The sequence below is a fragment of the Salvelinus namaycush genome, chromosome 16 (assembly GCF_016432855.1).
Source record: "Salvelinus namaycush isolate Seneca chromosome 16, SaNama_1.0, whole genome shotgun sequence".
Taxonomy (NCBI): Eukaryota; Metazoa; Chordata; class Actinopteri; order Salmoniformes; family Salmonidae; genus Salvelinus; species Salvelinus namaycush.
In genome coordinates, this window is record NC_052322.1 from 14,980,578 (window position 1) to 14,998,289 (window position 17,712).

At 44.1% G+C, this 17,712-nt stretch overlaps 2 protein-coding genes across 5 annotated transcripts; both read right to left on the reverse strand.

Moving 5' to 3' along the window:
- Window positions 1-478: 478 nt before the first annotated feature.
- Window positions 479-10,248, reverse strand: znf740b (zinc finger protein 740b). 4 transcript variants are annotated; one of them, XM_039010549.1, is made up of 7 exons: window positions 10,168-10,247; window positions 8,739-8,901; window positions 8,147-8,377; window positions 5,578-5,718; window positions 5,289-5,415; window positions 3,453-3,571; window positions 479-2,236 (listed from the first exon to the last, which is right to left on the reverse strand). In XM_039010549.1, exons 2-7 carry the CDS (start codon window positions 8,781-8,783, stop codon window positions 2,051-2,053), a joined length of 849 nt encoding a protein of 282 aa, XP_038866477.1. In that variant the 5' UTR covers window positions 8,784-8,901; window positions 10,168-10,247; the 3' UTR covers window positions 479-2,050. The 4 variants fall into 4 exon arrangements, with proteins under 4 accessions (XP_038866477.1, XP_038866479.1, XP_038866478.1 ...); XM_039010551.1 differs by lacking the exon at window positions 10,168-10,247 and adding an exon at window positions 10,008-10,054; XM_039010550.1 differs by lacking the exon at window positions 10,168-10,247 and adding an exon at window positions 9,525-9,993.
- A 3,341-nt stretch (window positions 10,249-13,589) lies between these two features.
- Window positions 13,590-16,928, reverse strand: LOC120061055 (cysteine sulfinic acid decarboxylase-like). Its single transcript, XM_039010563.1, has 5 exons — window positions 16,892-16,928; window positions 16,514-16,665; window positions 15,519-15,633; window positions 15,185-15,275; window positions 13,590-13,839 (listed from the first exon to the last, which is right to left on the reverse strand). The coding sequence occupies exons 1-5, from the start codon at window positions 16,926-16,928 to the stop codon at window positions 13,590-13,592; spliced, it is 645 nt and encodes a 214-aa protein (XP_038866491.1).
- Window positions 16,929-17,712: the final 784 nt, after the last annotated feature.

Here is a 17,712-nt window from a genome sequence, read left to right on the forward strand (position 1 = left end):
TCCTAGCACGCAATGACTACATTAAACTTCTTTGTTTCAGATTTTGTGCACAATAGAAATTAATGGTAAATAATGTAGTGTCATTTTAGATGAACTTTTATTGTAAATAAGAATAGAATGTTTCTAAACACATACATTAATGAGGATGCTACAATGATTCTGGATAATCCTGAATGAATTGTGAAATGCTAACCTCTCACCATTACAATAACAAGAGAGGTTAGCATTTCTTTTTTTGGGGGGGGGGCTCTAACTTTCCCACTCACGATTATCCGTAATCACGGTAGCATCCACATCAATGTAGAAGTGTTTCGAAACATTATTTTCTTATTTACAATAACTGACTCCAAAATGACAACATTATTTACCATTAATTTCTATTAGGCACAAAATAATCTGAAACACAACCAAAACAAACAGCAAATGCATCCAATAAATGTGTAGTCACAAGCTTGATGTAGTCATTGCATGCTATGAATATTGGACCAAATACTTAACTTTTGACTACTTTAATACACATCCTGTATAAGTGAATTTGTCCCAATACTTTTGGCCCCTTAAACAGGGAGACTATGACCAGAAAGTGCTGTAATTATTTAACGGTTCACCCGATTTGGATGAAAATACCCTCAAACTAAAGCTGACAGTCTGCACTTTAACCTCGTGTATCATTCAAATCCAACGTGCTGGAGTACAGAGCGAAAAACAACAAAAACTGTCACAACACTGAGCTCACTGTAGAAACATCAACACGGTATGATATTATAGAGGAAGCATTTGTTCACAAACTGTTCAACTGTCCTGCTTCATGAGATTACCCCTTCTTTAAAATAACACCAGAAATATGACAAGATGGATCGACATACTCAGGACATTTGATAATGAAGGACAAAAAAATAAAAAAATAGTGATATACTCTTCATAGAGTCTGAATGAATATAGAATAGGCTTACATGCACAGATGTCCTTTGAAATAAAACACCTGATTATTCACAACAAAAATACAAGATCACTTAGAATACTAGAATGGACATGAGTAATTCCATTTCCATGGCCACTGTCCTCAAAACGGTAGCTATGAGAGGTTCTAGAGTTAAACATCTGACCAGTGTAGCAAATTAGAAAGTTAGAACAAGAAATGTGTCAACTACCCAATGATCTCAATATCAAGGTAGTGTCAGCTAGTTACACAGGTCTATTAGGCTACGGCCATTCACTAACAAGTCAAACCAGGAACTGTTAAGCTAGTAGTAGTAACAGAACCAACTTGAATGAATTTGAGTGGTTCAAGGCCACAAGGATTTGTGTGTTCAACATTGTCCTTCAAATACTTAATAATGTCCATAGTATGTGCTTGGCCACTGAGGCTGCTAGTGGATCAGGAAGAGTGTCCTAGGTTACTGATCAGTATTGTCCAATGGTAAGAGTACACATACAATCAAATGGAGAGAAAAAATTGAAGCAAAGACATTTGTTCATATTGGTATGACCAGACCAACCTCACATTAAAGGGCTTTCCAGGCAGGAAGTGGCAGTGGAGTTTCCCATTCAATGGAGCTAGGTGGGGGGGGCCGAATTCTATCCAAGCGGAGCGGTCAGCAGTGCACGTGAAAGCTGCCTAGCGCAGATAATAGGAATCTGCCGAACTCCACTCCGAATGTTCACTTACTGTCTGGAAAGAGCTTAAGTCTCCAGTCAAAAAAACACTTGTCCAATTGAGCCTAAAACATGTCAGTTAATGGATTCATTATTGCCGTAGTAATATGACAGCTTGCCCAAACTCCTCCCACCCCACCCGAGGTCTCGTCTTCTCCTTCTGTTAAGTACCATGTACGTAACAATACAACATTTATTTAAAAAGTTATTACAAAAGTAGAAAATAATCCACTATCCCATCAACAGGATATGAGCTAGCTGGTGAGAAAAACTTAAGGTTTGGTGTCTTAGCCAGGTTTATCTGGGCTGAGGGAGGATGCAGTACTGGTCTGCTCTAGTATGTGGTGCCACTGAGCTGAGGACTGTTGTCTGTGAGAGGGTCAGCAGTTAAAGGTCAGACAGCCAGACGGCTGTTCTGCTGCTGTAGGGGGCTCCAGGCAGCCGTGTGCCCAGGTGCATCCTGGGAGTAGGCTCCTCCTCTGCCCTCGCAGGAGAATGACTGGTTCTCCTCCTTGGGAATGCTCCTTCCCGCCCCACACAGACGGCGATGACGTAGCAGACGGTCCGTCCGCGAGAAACTCTGGAACCGGGGCAGAGGGAAAGCATACAAGTAACCACAAATGATGGGAGTCAGTGTAATGTACGTATTAACCCCAAACCATGTTCAGTAGGCAAATGTTGCAGATAGAAATGTCATGAATAGAGCCGACATAATTCCATATTCTACATAACATATTTCTATCTGAACGTTCCACAACGTTGTGCCTTGCTGACAGTGCCCCAGGTGTGTGTGTGTGTACAGTGTGCACAATGTATACTGAACAGAAATATAAAACGCAACAGGTTGTGTTTGTCCGTTGTTTCATGGGCTGAAATTAAAGTTCCCATAAGATTTGTTCGATACGCACAAAAATCGTATTTCTCTCAAATGATGTGCACAAATTTGATTACATCCCTGTTAGTGAGCATTTCGCCTTTGCCAAGATAAACCATCCACCTGATGTGTGGCATATCAAGAAGCTGATGAAACAGCATGATCATTACACAGGTGCACTTTGTGCTGGGAACAAAAGGCCACTCAAATGTGCAGTTATGTCACAGAACATAATGCCACAGATGTCTCAAGTTGAGGGAGCGTGCAATTGGCATGCTGGCTGCAGGAATGTCCACCAGAGCTGTTGAAAGTTAATTTCTCTACCATAAACTGCCTCCAATGTCATTTTAGAGAATTTGGCAGTATGTCCAAACGGCCTCACAACCGCAGACCTGACTGCAGCTCGGCGTCGTAACCGACTTCAGTGGGCAAATGCTCACCGTCGATGGCCACCTGCACGTTGGAGAAGTGTTCTCTTCACGGATTAGTCCCAGTTTCGAGGGGTTCACGGATTAGTCCCAGGCGATGGGGTTATGGTATGGACAGGCATAAGCTACAGACAACGAACACAATTGCATTTTATCGATGGCAATTTGAATGCACTGAGATACCTTGATGAGATCCTGAGGCCCATAGTCCTGCCATTCATCCGCCTGATCAACTATGCGAAGGAGATGTGTCGTGCTGCATGAGGCGGTCACACCAGATACTAACTGGTTCTGGTCCACGGCCCTACCTTTTTTTTAAAGGTATCTGTAACCAATGCATCTCTGTATTCCCAGTCATGTGAAATCGATAGATTAGGGCCTAATTTATTGATTTAAAATTGACCGATGTTCTTATATGAACTGTAAATCAGTAAAAACTTTGAAATTGCTGCATGTTGCATTTATATTTTTTGTTCAGTGTAGATCTCGCTTACCTGATTGCAGCGATCACACTGGTAGGGCTTCTCTCCACTGTGAACTCTCTTGTGTCTGTCCAGGTGGTATCGCTGAATAAACCGCATGTCACACACGTCACACGCAAACGGCTTCTCCCCTAAACACAAAAACACTGTTCAAAACATAATGCTATAGATTGAATTTGATGGATTTGTACCTTTTGGGGGAGGCATACACCGCCCCCCAATTTCTTTATTATAGCTTTTTATTTTTTGTTACATTCTACACACATTTGACATGCACAGCACATTTTTTACAAAGTAGTTACATAGCAAAATATATATAGTTATTTGATATACATTATTACATCTGGATAGATAGTACTTAAACACATCCAGTATACATTATACACTCAGTGGCTAGTTTATTAGTTACACCCTGTTCAGGAAAATGGTTCACTCCTACAGAAAGTGAGTCACGTGGCCGTGGCTTTCTATTAAAAGCCATCAGACAGACATCGAGGCATTCAGCTACTGTTCGATTGAACGTAAGAATGGGCAAAACGAATGACCTAAGCAACTTTGAGCGTGATATGATCATCTGTGCCAGACGAGACGGTTCCAGTATCTCAGAAACGGCCAGCCTCCTGAGGTTCACACACGACAGTGTCTAGGGTTTGCCAAAAATGGTGCGACAAAACATCGTCAGCAGCAGTCCTGTGGGCGGAAACAGCTTGTTGATGAGAGGTCGAAGGGGAACGGCAAGAATCGTGCAAGCTAACAGGAGGGCCACAAACAGACAAATAACAGAGCAGTACAACAGTGGTGTGCAGAACAGCATCTCGGAACTCATCGGTCCTTGTCACGGATGAGCGAATGCAGCAGACGACCACACCAACACTCCTATCAGCTAAAAACAAAAAGCGGCTCTAGTGGGCATGCAATCACCAACACTGGACAATTGAAGAGTGGAAAAACATTGCCTCGCCTGACAAATCCCAGTTTCTGTTGCTTCATGCTGATGGCAGCATGAGACCATGGCACAATCCAGCCTGGTGTCTACGGTACAGGCTGGTGGTGTAATTGTGTGGGGAATGTTTACCTGGCACACGTTTGGTCCCTTGATACCAATTAAGCAATGTTTCCATGCCCCGAAGAGTTCAGGCTTTTCTGGAGACAAAGGGTGGTCCGACCCGGTACTAGATGGGTGTACCTAATAAACTGGCCACTGAGTGTATATCGTTTTTTCAGTCATAACTATTATAGATGGTGGTCTTTTAAAAACCACCCCTTAGCGGTTCTCAGCTCACCCATCTCCGTAAAGCACCCTCTTATGATTTCCATGTGCCATATTTTTTTTAACTGCGCTGTGATGATTCACATAAGTTCTGAACCTTTAATCACATAGTATCCACAGATTGTAAAATTAAAGATAAACAGTTTTACTGTTTCCACTAGCACTTAAAATTAGGGCCAAATTCGAGCTGGCTCAAATGTTATTCTCAAATTCGAGCTGGGTCGAGGGAAACCCGGGCCAGCGCAGCTCAGTTTCACGACTGGTCGGGCTGGTGACGCCGTTACTATGCAACCACCAAGCTGATCACTGCTGGATGCTGACAGCGTTTAGCTAGCTCGTCTGGGCTTGTTGCTGTTAGCTAGTACATGGACAAGCAGTACTGTAGTAGTCAGACATGACAGGAATTACCACCATAGCGGGATCCTTCATTTTTTAAAAATAAAAATAAAACATCTGCATTTAATTGCGAGTCGTGCATGTCTCTCTACTAATGAATGTTCTTTATGACTAGTGTTATAACTTAACACATTTTATGAGTATTCCTGAGCAAGGAAGGGGAAACGTAATGCGATACAAACCTGTATGAGTGAGAATGTGCCGCTTCAGGTGGTAGCTACTTCGGAATGCTCCATAGCAGTGCTCACAGATAAAGTTCTTCTGTACTTGTGAATTATGATCATCACCGTTAATATCCATCTCCACCTGCTGAGAAACACAATGAATTTTCAAAATATTACAACTTCTCATATTATATACACACACACAATAAGTGTAACGCTACAGCACGCACACACAAACACTTCGGTCCTGCAATTGTATCCATCATTGTACATTCCATTTTCCAACTCTCACATAAACACAACTTACCTCCACTTTCTCTCTCAGCTTGTTGGGTGTTGCTGATTTTCTGTGCTTCTTTTTTGTCGGTTGTGTATTCTGGCTGGGCTGCATATCTTTCTCATCCAGCAGCCTGGGTGCGTGAAATGAGTGTCCATCCTTTCTAATAAACTATCGAGAGGAGAGATGGTTGATAATTCATATGTTTCTAACATATGAACCAAAATAAGCTACTGCTTAGATATGTATTCTTTTGTTGTTGATAGATTTACTATAATTACATTAATACACTGCTCAAAAAAATAAAGGGAACACTAAAATAACACATCCTAGATCTGAAAGTATGAACTATTCTTATTAAATACTTTTCTTTACATAGTTGAATGTGCTGACAACAAAATCACACAAAAATTATCAATGGAAATCAAATTTATCAACCCATGGAGGTCTGGATTTGGAGTCACACTCATAATTAAATTGGAAAACCACACTACAGGCTGACCCAACTTTGATGTAATGTCCTTAAAACAAGTCAAAATGAGGCTCAGTAGTGTGTGTGGCCTCCACGTGCCTGTATGACCTCCCTACAACGCCTGGGCATGCTCCTGATGAGGTGGCGGATGGTCTCCTGAGGGATCTCCTCCCAGACCTGGACTAAAGCATCCGCCAACTCCTGGACAGTCTGTGGTGCAACGTGGCGTTGGTGGATGGAGCGAGACATGATGTCCCAGATGTGCTCAATTGGATTCAGGTCTGGGGAACGGGCGGGCCAGTCCATAGGATCAATGCCTTCCTCTTGCAGGAACTGCTGACACACTCCAGCCACATGAGGTCTAGCATTGTCTTGCATTAGGAGGAACCCAGGGCCAACCGCACCAGCATATGGTCTCACAAGGGGTCTGAGGATCTCATCTCGGTACCTAATGGCAGTCAGGCTACCTCTGGCGAGCCCATGGAGGGCTGTGCAGCCCCCCAAAGAAATGCCACCCCACACCATGACTGACCCACCGCCAAACCGGTCATGCTGGAGGATGTTGCAGGCAGCAGAACGTTCTCCACGGCATCTCCAGACTGTCACATGTGCTCAGTGTGAACCTGCTTTCATCTGTGAAGAGCACAGGGCGCCAGTGGCGAATTTGCCAATCTTGGTGTTCTCTGGCAAATGCCAAACGTCCTGCACGGTGTTGGGCTGTAAGCACAACCCCCACCTGTGGACGTCGGGCCCTCATACCACCCTCATGGAGTCTGTTTCTGACCGTTTGAGCAGACACATGCACATTTGTGGCCTGCTGGAGGTCATTTTGCAGGGCTCTGGCAGTGCTCCTCCTGCTTCTCCTTGCACAAAGGCGGAGGTAGCGGTCCTGCTGCTGGGTTGTTGCCCTCCTACGGCCTCCTCCACGTCTCCTGATGTACTGGCCTGTCTCCTGGTAGCGCCTCCATGGTCTGGACACACGCTGACAGACACAGCAAACCTTCTTGCCACAGCTCGCATTGATGTGCCATCCTGGATGAGCTGCACTACCTGAGCCACTTGTGTGGGTTGTAGACTCCGTCTCATGCTACCACTAGAGTGAAAGCACCGCCAGCATTCAAAAGTGACCAAAACATCAGCCAGGAAGCATAGGAACTGAGAAGTGGTCTGTGGTCACCACCTGCAGAACCACTCCTTTATTGGGGGTGTCTTGCTAATTGCCTATAATTTCCACCTGTTGTCTATTCCATTTGCACAACAGCATGTGAAATTTATTGTCAATCAGTGTTGCTTCCTAAGTGGACAGTTTGATTTCACAGAAGTGTGATTGACTTGGAGTTACATTGTGTTGTTTAAGTGTTCCCTTTATTTTTTTGAGCAGTGTATAATTTCAGATGAATTGCCAGATTAACCCCGCAATGTAAAGAGTCAAATAGCTTTCAAATAGCCACATCCTTCTAGTCACTGAATTCCATTTTCTGTGTTATTTTTTTCCCGTTCAGTTTTTTTTTTTTAAATTTCAAACTGACAATTATTTATAGAGAATCAACTACATTGAATGTTCTGAGTCCATGGCAATGCATAGATCACAACAGTCTGGAAAAAAACTAAAACATTTAGATTTTTTGGTGTAATTCCCCTTTACCTCAAGTGCATACCTAGTGAGAGAGGAATGCGTTTTGGTAGCAATGTGTCTGTACTGCACATGTGAGTTTGCTAAACAAATTCCCACCAATTGATACAAATAATCTGTATATTATTGTCAGGTAGGCCTACTTTGCAGTTAACATTTAATTGAGAAAACGTTTCTGTCTACCGACAAGACGGTTATCATAAGCATTGCTAACTGGCTATACAAAGTGATAGTCAAACGCGCGCATACACAGACAGGCAAAGTTGCTGGAAATTAAATCGCCAGATAGTGTTATATTTGGATTTTTAAGCCAATTGTGGCTAACCAAGGGTGGGATAATGTAAATGTGGATGTGATTGGATAGTATCTGGGAGCTTGTAGTGTCTGATACAGTATTTGTGAGATTTGTTTATGACAGTTTGCGGTTGAACACATGAAAAATGTTTGTTCGGCGAGCTGCTCATAGTCGGGCTGCACGTGTCTCTATTTCTCACCAGGGGTGGACAGCTGACCCCCAAGGGCAGGACCATGTGACTGTGGTGGGACTGGTGATTGTTGTGGTGTCCATGGTGTGATTGGTGAGACTGCTGCTGGTGGCTCTCAGGGTTGTTGATGTCCCTCTGGACCTGGTCGTGCTGTGACATCTTCTTTTGTCCCCCAGACATGTTGTTGGCCTGCATTAGGGCCATGCTGGACAGCACTGCCTCACAGCCCAGCAACCCAGCCTGGAGGAACAACACAAACAGCAGTTCAGTTGGACAGTAGTATGGTGGCCTAGGATTGTCATCAACTCAGACTGCAGGAACTACACAGGACAAGCAGCAGCTCAGAGTCAGCATCAGGGTCAATGTCAGGGCCAGTCTCACACATAAAGGCTGACACAGGGACTGCAGATGGTCATCCACTGACTGTTTTCAGACTATTTTTGGCCTGGTCTGTCAGGCCTCTAATGGAAAGACTAATGGAAAAAGTGAGGATGAGAGAAAGGCTTCAAGCCATGCATGTAATGGAATTGTGGCACAAAGACGAAAAACAAGAGTCAAAATAAATAAAAACAAAAATGGAAAGGAGGAGGATTCAACTGACCCATTTCATGTGGTCTCGAACTGAGTTGTTGGGATGGTGTGTCATCGCCGGTGCGTGGATTGAATGCGTGTGTGTTTGGGGGTACAGGGGCGCATCAAGGGGGTTCACTCAGGATGAGGGGTGTGAGAAGACTACACCCACCCAAATCATCAGGTGGCAAAGCCTGGAAATAGAGGGTTATTGTGAGGCCAAATTATTTGACCATGACTACTGGTATTCAAATTCAGGCCTAATATATCTAATAGAGTGTAATTTGGTTTAATTATCAGGGGTGCTCGGTCATTTCTCATCCATATATTTATATGTACATATTCTTATTCCATCCCTTTACTTAGATGTGTGTGTATTAGGTAGTTGTGGAATTGTTAGGTTACTTGTTAGATATTGCTGCACTGTCAGAACTAGAAGCACGTGCATTTCTCTACACTCGCATTAACATCTGCTAACCATGTGTGTGACCAATAAAATTTGATTTTATATATTTGGCATGGTCAACAAAGAAAGTTGATCAGGCTTGTAGACAGCAGCCCCAATGGTTTGGTGTATGCCTCTTCTTCCCATGGAAAACAAAAGATTCTTGTCAAATATTGTTGCAATGATAACAGAAATAAAGCTGGAGGAGGACAAACACATTCTGTTCATAAATATGATCTGGAAAAGGGGTTATGATTCATGCATGTGCAAGTTACTCAAGATACCATTCAATATTGACCCAAGTATAGGCTAATGATATGCTATCACATGTTAAGAGTCAAGTACAAAAACAAACAGGAAAGCATAGTTTACCCTATACACACAGTTGATCGATCATCGTGTGTTCCTTCCACTCTACAAACATGTACTCTAGTCTCCATGCAAAGTGCCCGCTAAAGTTGGCTAGAAGTGAGGGGCTAAAGCTGCCTGGAAATGAAGGGATATCTACCTAGCTTGTTAGAGCTCTTCAAATGCAGAATTATTCAATGCAATTAGACTGCACTGCTCTAGTTAACTACAATAACGTCTGAATACTGAGCGAGCTCAACGTTACAGAAGGCGCTAGCTACCTAATTAGCAAGCTAAGTTAGCTGGCTAACGTTAGCTATTTAACGATAGCTAGACATCACTGAGTTTCCGAGGCCAAACACCAACACATAGCTATGGGGTAACGTTAGCTAAGACAATGAGTGAAAATATTGTTTGGTTAAATATTTGGAGAACTAGCAATCAATGAGGTAATTTATGGGGTAAAGCAAGGGTCTGCTTAGGTAAAGCTAGCGCAAGATGACTCACTGGTTGGGTACCCCCCTCAGACAACACAACAACAGCCAGGTAGGGCGTGCGGGTTGAGCGCCGACTACAAACTGTCATTGCCTTACAATTCTGGGAAATAACTTATGCATTGCAACTCTATGGTGGCTTTGTTGGGAATTACATTTTAGAATGGGTTTACCTTAGTTTTTTTTTAGTTTTGCAGATTAATATTTCTTGTCGGAGTTCCAATTTTCTCAGTTTACAAACACAGGAAACTACACCGGAAGTGTTCCCCGGGGAGCACGTCCACGTGAGTTTAATGACGCATGATATCGGCCATGTTGGTAAGGGAAATATAGGGTTTTGCTGTTGCGGCGCCATGTTGGAAGACCAGAGTCAGTCTGGTGGAAGTCCTCCAATCACCCACATGGCTGGCTGCGTTTAAAGTACCAGCGGAAACTTCATAGGGATTACCTATGAGCTATCTAGCTAGCTACAGAAACAGTGTTCAGGTTAACTCAAATGAGCTGCTAAAGTAGCTTTACATACTGTATAGTAGGGGTCTCCAACAGTTTGATCCTGAGTTACCAGTAGCTTGCAGCCCACCTTTGAGTAGATCGCCAAACAGTTCTGAAACTATTTCCAATTTTCAAGTGTACCACCGCAAACAAATATCAGAAACCACAAACTCCCAGCTGCTATATAATCAACGCAAAATTGCTATTATCCCAACCCTGGTTGGCCACTATTGTCTTACAAAGCCAAACCTATCAAAATATCTGTCAATTAATTTCCAGCAGTATTGCCCCTGTCTGTCTGTGGTTCCCACATTTGTTTATCACTCTTGTGTGTAACCATCTTGTGGGCTGATAGAAATACTTTCCCCAAAGCCTTCTCAATTAAATGTTAACTGTAAAGTAGGCTTACCTGGCAGAAGCACTGTATATCATGTAAGTATATCATTTGTATTTGTTATTTGCAAATTTTGCCATGAAATTAGCAGCAGCAGCACAACCATTGCTAGACCGGCACATTCCTCACACCATACCTCTTCTGATGTGATTTAAGCATTGACATGGACTTTGAGGCTGGTGAGTAATCAAGGGCTGATTGCTCACCAGCCGTATGGGGCCCATAAAGCTGCCAGGAAAGCAGCACATGGGAGGGTTGGAGGTAGTGAGAGGTTACTACCAGATAGACGTCTGCATGGTCTGCTAGAACCAAGGGGCTCTGTGTTCTACCCCAGAGGAGACAGCATTCATTGGAGCCTAGAAGGCTAGAAGGTAACCCGGAAGAGGTCTCCTGGAGGAGACCGATTAATTTTCCTTGTTTTAAATAAACACCTTTGAAACTGAGGTATCACATTTGTGTTTGTGTCTGATCTGTGTAAACATCTTGATCAAACCCCCTGGTCTGCCAAAAGTGATGGCGAATGCGGGCAGACCAGGGTTGACGTTTAAGCAGTATCAGCATAGACAAGTTGATAGCTCAGTTCATTTGGGCCCAACAAGCGCAATAGGACATTCAGGAATGAACGCTGGAAGAACAGCATCTACAGAATTTCTGCCTGCTTGAGGAAGTCCGGAAGCTGTGAGGAGAAACGCAGACTGAATCACATCCCAATCAGTTTTTTATCAAGCTAACTGAGGATAAAGACATCGAGACTTACCTCTCCACGTTTGAATGGACAGCACTCCAAGAAGGATGACCCAAGGCGAAATGGGAGTCTGCTGGCCCTGTTCCTGTCCGGAGATGCCCAAAAGGAGTAGTATAACCTCATCACCGAACAGGCGGCTAACTACGACTGTCTCAAGAGGAAGGTACTCAGCCGCTATGGATACAGCTTGGCCCGTCGGGCCCAATTGGAGGGTCGTGGCGAAGCTTCCCCCCCCGAGCCCAGATGAGCGACGTACTGTACATCACCAGGGCATGGCTCCTAACCAACATAGCCACCCTCCTGGTTATCGACAAAGTGGTCATGGATTGCTTCTTACGGGCGCTACCTCACAACATGGAGGGCGGCGAGCCGACGTGCGCCCCAGACCTTGGAGGACCTCTTGGGAGCTGTGGAGAAGCACCAGAATACCGAGGCCCTGCTGAAGGGGACGCAGGCCGAGTCCGGGATCCGTCAGAGGGGAAGGATGACCCCACTACCATACTCTCCAATCCGACAGTCATCCGGGCTAAAGGACTGCAGACCCGCGGAGAGACAGCCGGGGGAGAGTCGACCCGCTGCCGACCCCAGGTGGATGAAGACCAAAGGAGGTGTTTTGAGTGTGGCGCCCGGGGACACCTCGCATGGAATTGCCCGGGTCGAGAGGAGTCAATTCCATCAGCGGGCCCCAGAGACGAGCTGGGTCATGCAGTAAACTACGTCACCTCCTGTTGGGCCCAAGTCGACGGTCATGACACGCTCTGTTGGATAACTCTTGTACTATCGTGCCTGCTGGCCCATCCGAGCGACCATGGTGATGTCCATCTCCTGTGTCCACGGCGACACCACGAGGTATTTGACCGGGCAGGCAACCATCTTGACGCCACAAGGGAGCTGCCAGATAGTGGTGAGTGCCGGGGAGACGGAAACCCCAACAGATTTACCACGTGAACCTATTGAAGAGGTGGCACGTGAGGACAGCCTTGGCCATGTTGTGGTCAAAACCCGGGACATCGACAGGAGCAGTGGTGGTCCCGAGCAATGAGGACCTCGGACCGGCCCAGAAGCAAATGCTCCGGGAGCTCAGGGATCGGAACACCGCCGCCGGATCGGAATGGCCCTCTTTGAACACCACGTCCGCACCCGGCCCAGAGAAACGGTACGAAAGAGGCCATACCGGATCCCCGAAGGAAGGCCGCGCAGCAGGAGGTGGAGGCTCTGCTGAAGATGGGTCATCAAGGTTGCCCACAGCGCATGGTGCAGCCCCATCATGTTGGTGCCCGAACCGAACAGTAGTCTCCGTTTCTGCAATGACTTCGGGGGGGTGAACGACATCATCAGTTTGTTCGACGACTTCCCCATGCCGAGGGTGGACGAGCTCATCGACCGGTTGGGAAAGGCCCGGTACATCAGCACCCTGGACTTGACAGCCTTGGCAGCCTCCTCCCGGGAGAAGACGGCATTCTCGACACCGGACGGCTTATACCAATACCGGGTCCTCCAGTTCGGTCTCCATGGAGCCCCGCCCATGTTCCAGCGCCTGATGGACCGACTCCTCCGACCCCACCAACAGTATGCAGCGATCTATTTGGATGACTTCATCGTCCACAGCCAAGGTTGGGAAGAGCACCTGAAGCGCCTCCAGGTGGTACTGGACGCGTTCAGGCAAGCCGAGTTGACAGGGAATCCCAAGAAATGCAAGCTGGCGTTCGAGAAGGTGGAGTACCTGGGGCATCTGATTGGACGGGGGAACATCAAGCCCCAGGAGAGGGAGGTCCAGGCGGTTCGTGACTGGCCCGTACCAAGAGATCGGTTCTTCCTGTGGCTGGTGGGAGCTGGTTTATAGCTGGTTTATCCCCAACTTTGCAGCTATAACCTCCCCCCTTACCAATCTGACCAGGCACCCACTTCACCCTTGTCACAGAGTATAATGAATGAATGAATGGTAAATTGAATATTGTATTACTTCAACCATAGTGTCCGTTTTCCCCTACCTCTTGAGATGTGAAGACAGCCAGTGGAGGGAGGGCCCACAGTCCCTTTAGTTTCACTTCTGGGAAGGTGTGGTATCGTGCCACGTTCATGGCATACATGTTAGACACAGAGCCGCCTGGGCAGAAGATGCCATCTCCCTCTGTCCACCCAAACAGAGAACGTAGTTTGGCGAGGACCTCGTCTTCCATCAGGACAAACACTGGAGTTACCTCATAGGTATACCTGTAAAGAGAATTGTACAACAGTCAATCACAAGCCTCTTCATATCATAACATATGTTATGGTATATACTATACTGCTGGAATGTAGAAACAAATTAAAAGTTATCTTCACTGTCCAAATAAATACGTATTTATTTGGACAGTGAAGCGAAAACGTTTAATTTGTCTCTAAACTCCAGCATTTTGGATTTGAGATCAAATGTTTTACAGAACGTCACCTTTTATTTGAGGGTATTTTCTAACATATTTGTTTACCATTTAGAAATTAAAGCACTTTATGCATCTGGTCCCCCCATTTGAAGGTGTCATAAGTATTTGGACAAGTTCACTTGTAGTATATTACATTTAGTAAAAGGTTTAGTATTTGGTCCAATATTCCTACCACACAATGACTACATCAAGCTTGTGACTCTACAAACTTGTTGGATATATTTGCAGTTTGTTTTGCTTGCGTTTTGGATTATGTTGTGACCAATATGCTGTGAGAAAGTTACAGTGGCACAAAGATCATATCCCCAAAACATGCTAACAGGGAAGGTTCAGAAACATGTTCTGTTCTTATTTACAATAAAAGTGACTCCAAAATGACTCAATACATTATTTACCATTCATTTCTATTGGGCACAAAATTGTTGGAAACACAACCAAAACAAACTGCAAATGCATCCAACAAGTTTATAGAGTCACAAGCTCATCACTAAGCTAAGGTCCCTGGGACTGAACACCACCTTCTGCAACCGGATCCTGGACTTCCTGACGGGCCGCCCCCATGTGGTGAGGATAGGCAACAACACTTCCGCCACGCTGACATTCAACACGGGGGCCCCTCAGGGGTGTGTGCTTAGGTCCCTCCTGTACTCCCTGTTCACCCACGACTGCATATTTTCTACTCGCTATATATAGTCATGTTATTTTCTACTCGCTATATTTTGTCATGTTTATTTTCTACTCGCTATATATAGTCATGTTATTTTCTACTTGCTATATATAGTTATGTCAAGTAAGCATTTCACTGTTAGTCTACGAAGCATGTGACGAATCAAATGAAATTGTATTTGACAAGCTTGATGTAGTCATTGCGTGGTAGGAATATGGAACCAAATACTAAAAACGTTTTACTGAATTTAAAACACTATAACTGAATTTGTCCAAATACTTATGACAACTTCAAATGGGGGGACCAGATGCAAAAAGTGCTTTCATTTCTAAACGGTAAAACAGATATGAATGAAAATGCCTTCAAATCTAAAATGCTGCAGTATAGTTTTAGCTTCACTGTCCAAATAAATACATAGGGAAGTGTATATGATATTTATGGTATATATGCATATATTGCTCTCTCCTACTGGCTAGTGTTGAGAGCCTCTGTAAAGAATCGTCCTGTCAAGGCATGGTAATCCACCCCTGCAAAGAGCTGATTGAAGAAACGCGGATGATCTGGAGAGAGATATGCTCTTAACTTTATTTAGTGCGTGCATTCAGGACAGTTCTAAGTGATTGCCTACCAAAAATCAACTGTAACCAGAACCACACTCATCTCCCTCTGTCTATGTTTCCCTGTGGGGTTGGGGTAGCTCTGGTCCAGGGCGTTAGTGCAGCTTGCTTATTAGTGAAGGAAGGCTCAGCGATAGCAAACCGCCCTAACACCCTGGACCAGAGCTTGGGCTGTGGGGGACTTACTGGTCTTGGCTACGTCCCGTACTCTCTGCAGCAGCTGGTGCTGGGACTCCCCGTTCTCTCTCAGCTCCAGATCCAGCAGAGCAGCCAACTCCTCCGGGTCCCGCCACTCACACACCTGTAGCCCGGGTATAACAAGCACAAGAAACCCCTGAAAATACAGCACTGGGTAGTGTGTACTTCCAATGTTTGATTGTAATGCAAACAATCAGGTGGGAAGATATCAATTAACTTATCGGTACTAGCCCAATGCCCAGTGGTTCCTAATTGTTTTTGCTAAACTATTTTATAATTTCTGGGAAAACAAGTTTTTTAATAAAAACTTTAACCTTTAACATCAATTATCTAAAAACTTGTAAACTCAAGACCCTATTTTACATAATCTAAGGTTTTTAGTTGTGTCCCGCCATCGGTTGAGACACATGCTCTTGAATACAGTGTGGGTGTAATTGAAATAATATAAATATAGTTCATAGAATGGACCTGTAATTCAGACCACTGTAATTTAGCTGGTACACCATTGAAATGAAATAATTTTTATTTCAAAACAAAACATTTGAAGAAATAATGCAATTGTTTGACAACACTGTAAGCTTTTAAATGATCTCAAACTCAACCATTTTTATTTTCCAGTGATGAAGACATGGATGTCTCATGGTATGGTGGGGTATGCAAATTCGGTCAACTTTGATCATCTTTACCTCCTGAATGTTTTGTCATTCAGGTCCAAAAAGTCACTTTCTGACCACTTCATCCATGGGCAAACATATATGGAAAGTTATTTTTAAATCAGAAGGGATGCTGTCAAAAAGTGATTGATTTCAAATGGACACAATGCAGGGAGGTTACAGGTTAGACAGAATCATCTTTCAACAGATGGAGTCATTCTAAAGTGACTGCGTTGCCATGAACTATCAGTGCAGATGGTCGTTGCGCTATCTGGGGTAAGACAATGTTTAGACAGACAACTATATAAAGGTGAAGATGGGATGTGAGACCTTCTCATTGATGTCTGTGCCCTTACACAGCACCTCTTCCATGATGACTTTAAAAGCCTGGGTTAGGAAGTGCTGGCCCTGTCTGTGGTCCAGAAGTGGTTCATTCAGGCACAGCAGATCATTGGGGGAAGGTTCTGTAGTTGTCCCATAGTCTAATGAAGGAAGATAATGAAGAGTTGAATAGTTACATGGCAATCAAATGACAGTGTGATGCAAAAATACACACGCACACAAGAATTGAAACCAAACACTCAATAATTTAAATCAAAAATGTTTTTGCACTACTAGTCAATGTTTTTATTTTACATCAAAATGTTCAGAAGGAAACATCAATGCATCGTAAATATTGAGTCACAGGTTGAAAATCCTGCACAATACGGATGTACACCCTCGCCCCATCAGACAACACAAACATTCCATATCACCTCGCTCCGAAACAACACTCAGATTCCTCCAGCTATTGCGAGAGGAACGCCATACCAGGTTCCAGAATCTCGCTAGTTGACGCTTACAAATGGCTTACAAAAGCCTGTCTGTAAATGTGATGTGCATACCATAAAATATTGGGAAACAATAGAGCAAAGCATCCCATGACAATTTAATATGCAAATAGCACTTGATTTATATATCTGTACTCTGTAGTAACGTACTCGAAGAAAACGATTTCCAGAGAGCAACAGGATTCATTTTAATAAATCTCCTATGGCAATAAACATCTTAGACTGTGGCTGTTAAAATGGTTCCAGAACAAACCATAAGATTAAGTTGTACAAAACATTTCAAACATACCTTGGAACTGGATATACAACACAGTAGGTCTATGTCGTAAATGGTCATCTGTGCAAATCTCAGAAACTGAAATCTCGTTCACGATGAACATCACATAGCTAGCACTAGACCCTTAAGAATGGAGTCTACAGTACAAAGTCCATGTTCTTAACATGCATGAAAATGCAGTGTTGAGCTTGACCATGTCATTACTAGGTTTATGGTTCAAGGGTGAGTAAAATTACCCGACCAGAGTGAAACAATAACTACATGAAATCACAAAGGTCATTATGAACAACAAAGATGATCAGTACACATAGTGGAATATATAATGTAATCTATTTTGAACATGGATTCCCCCCCCCCCCACCATAAAATGAAAATTAGATTAAAATCCACATTACAGTCAGGAAAGAGTGAGACGGGCAAGT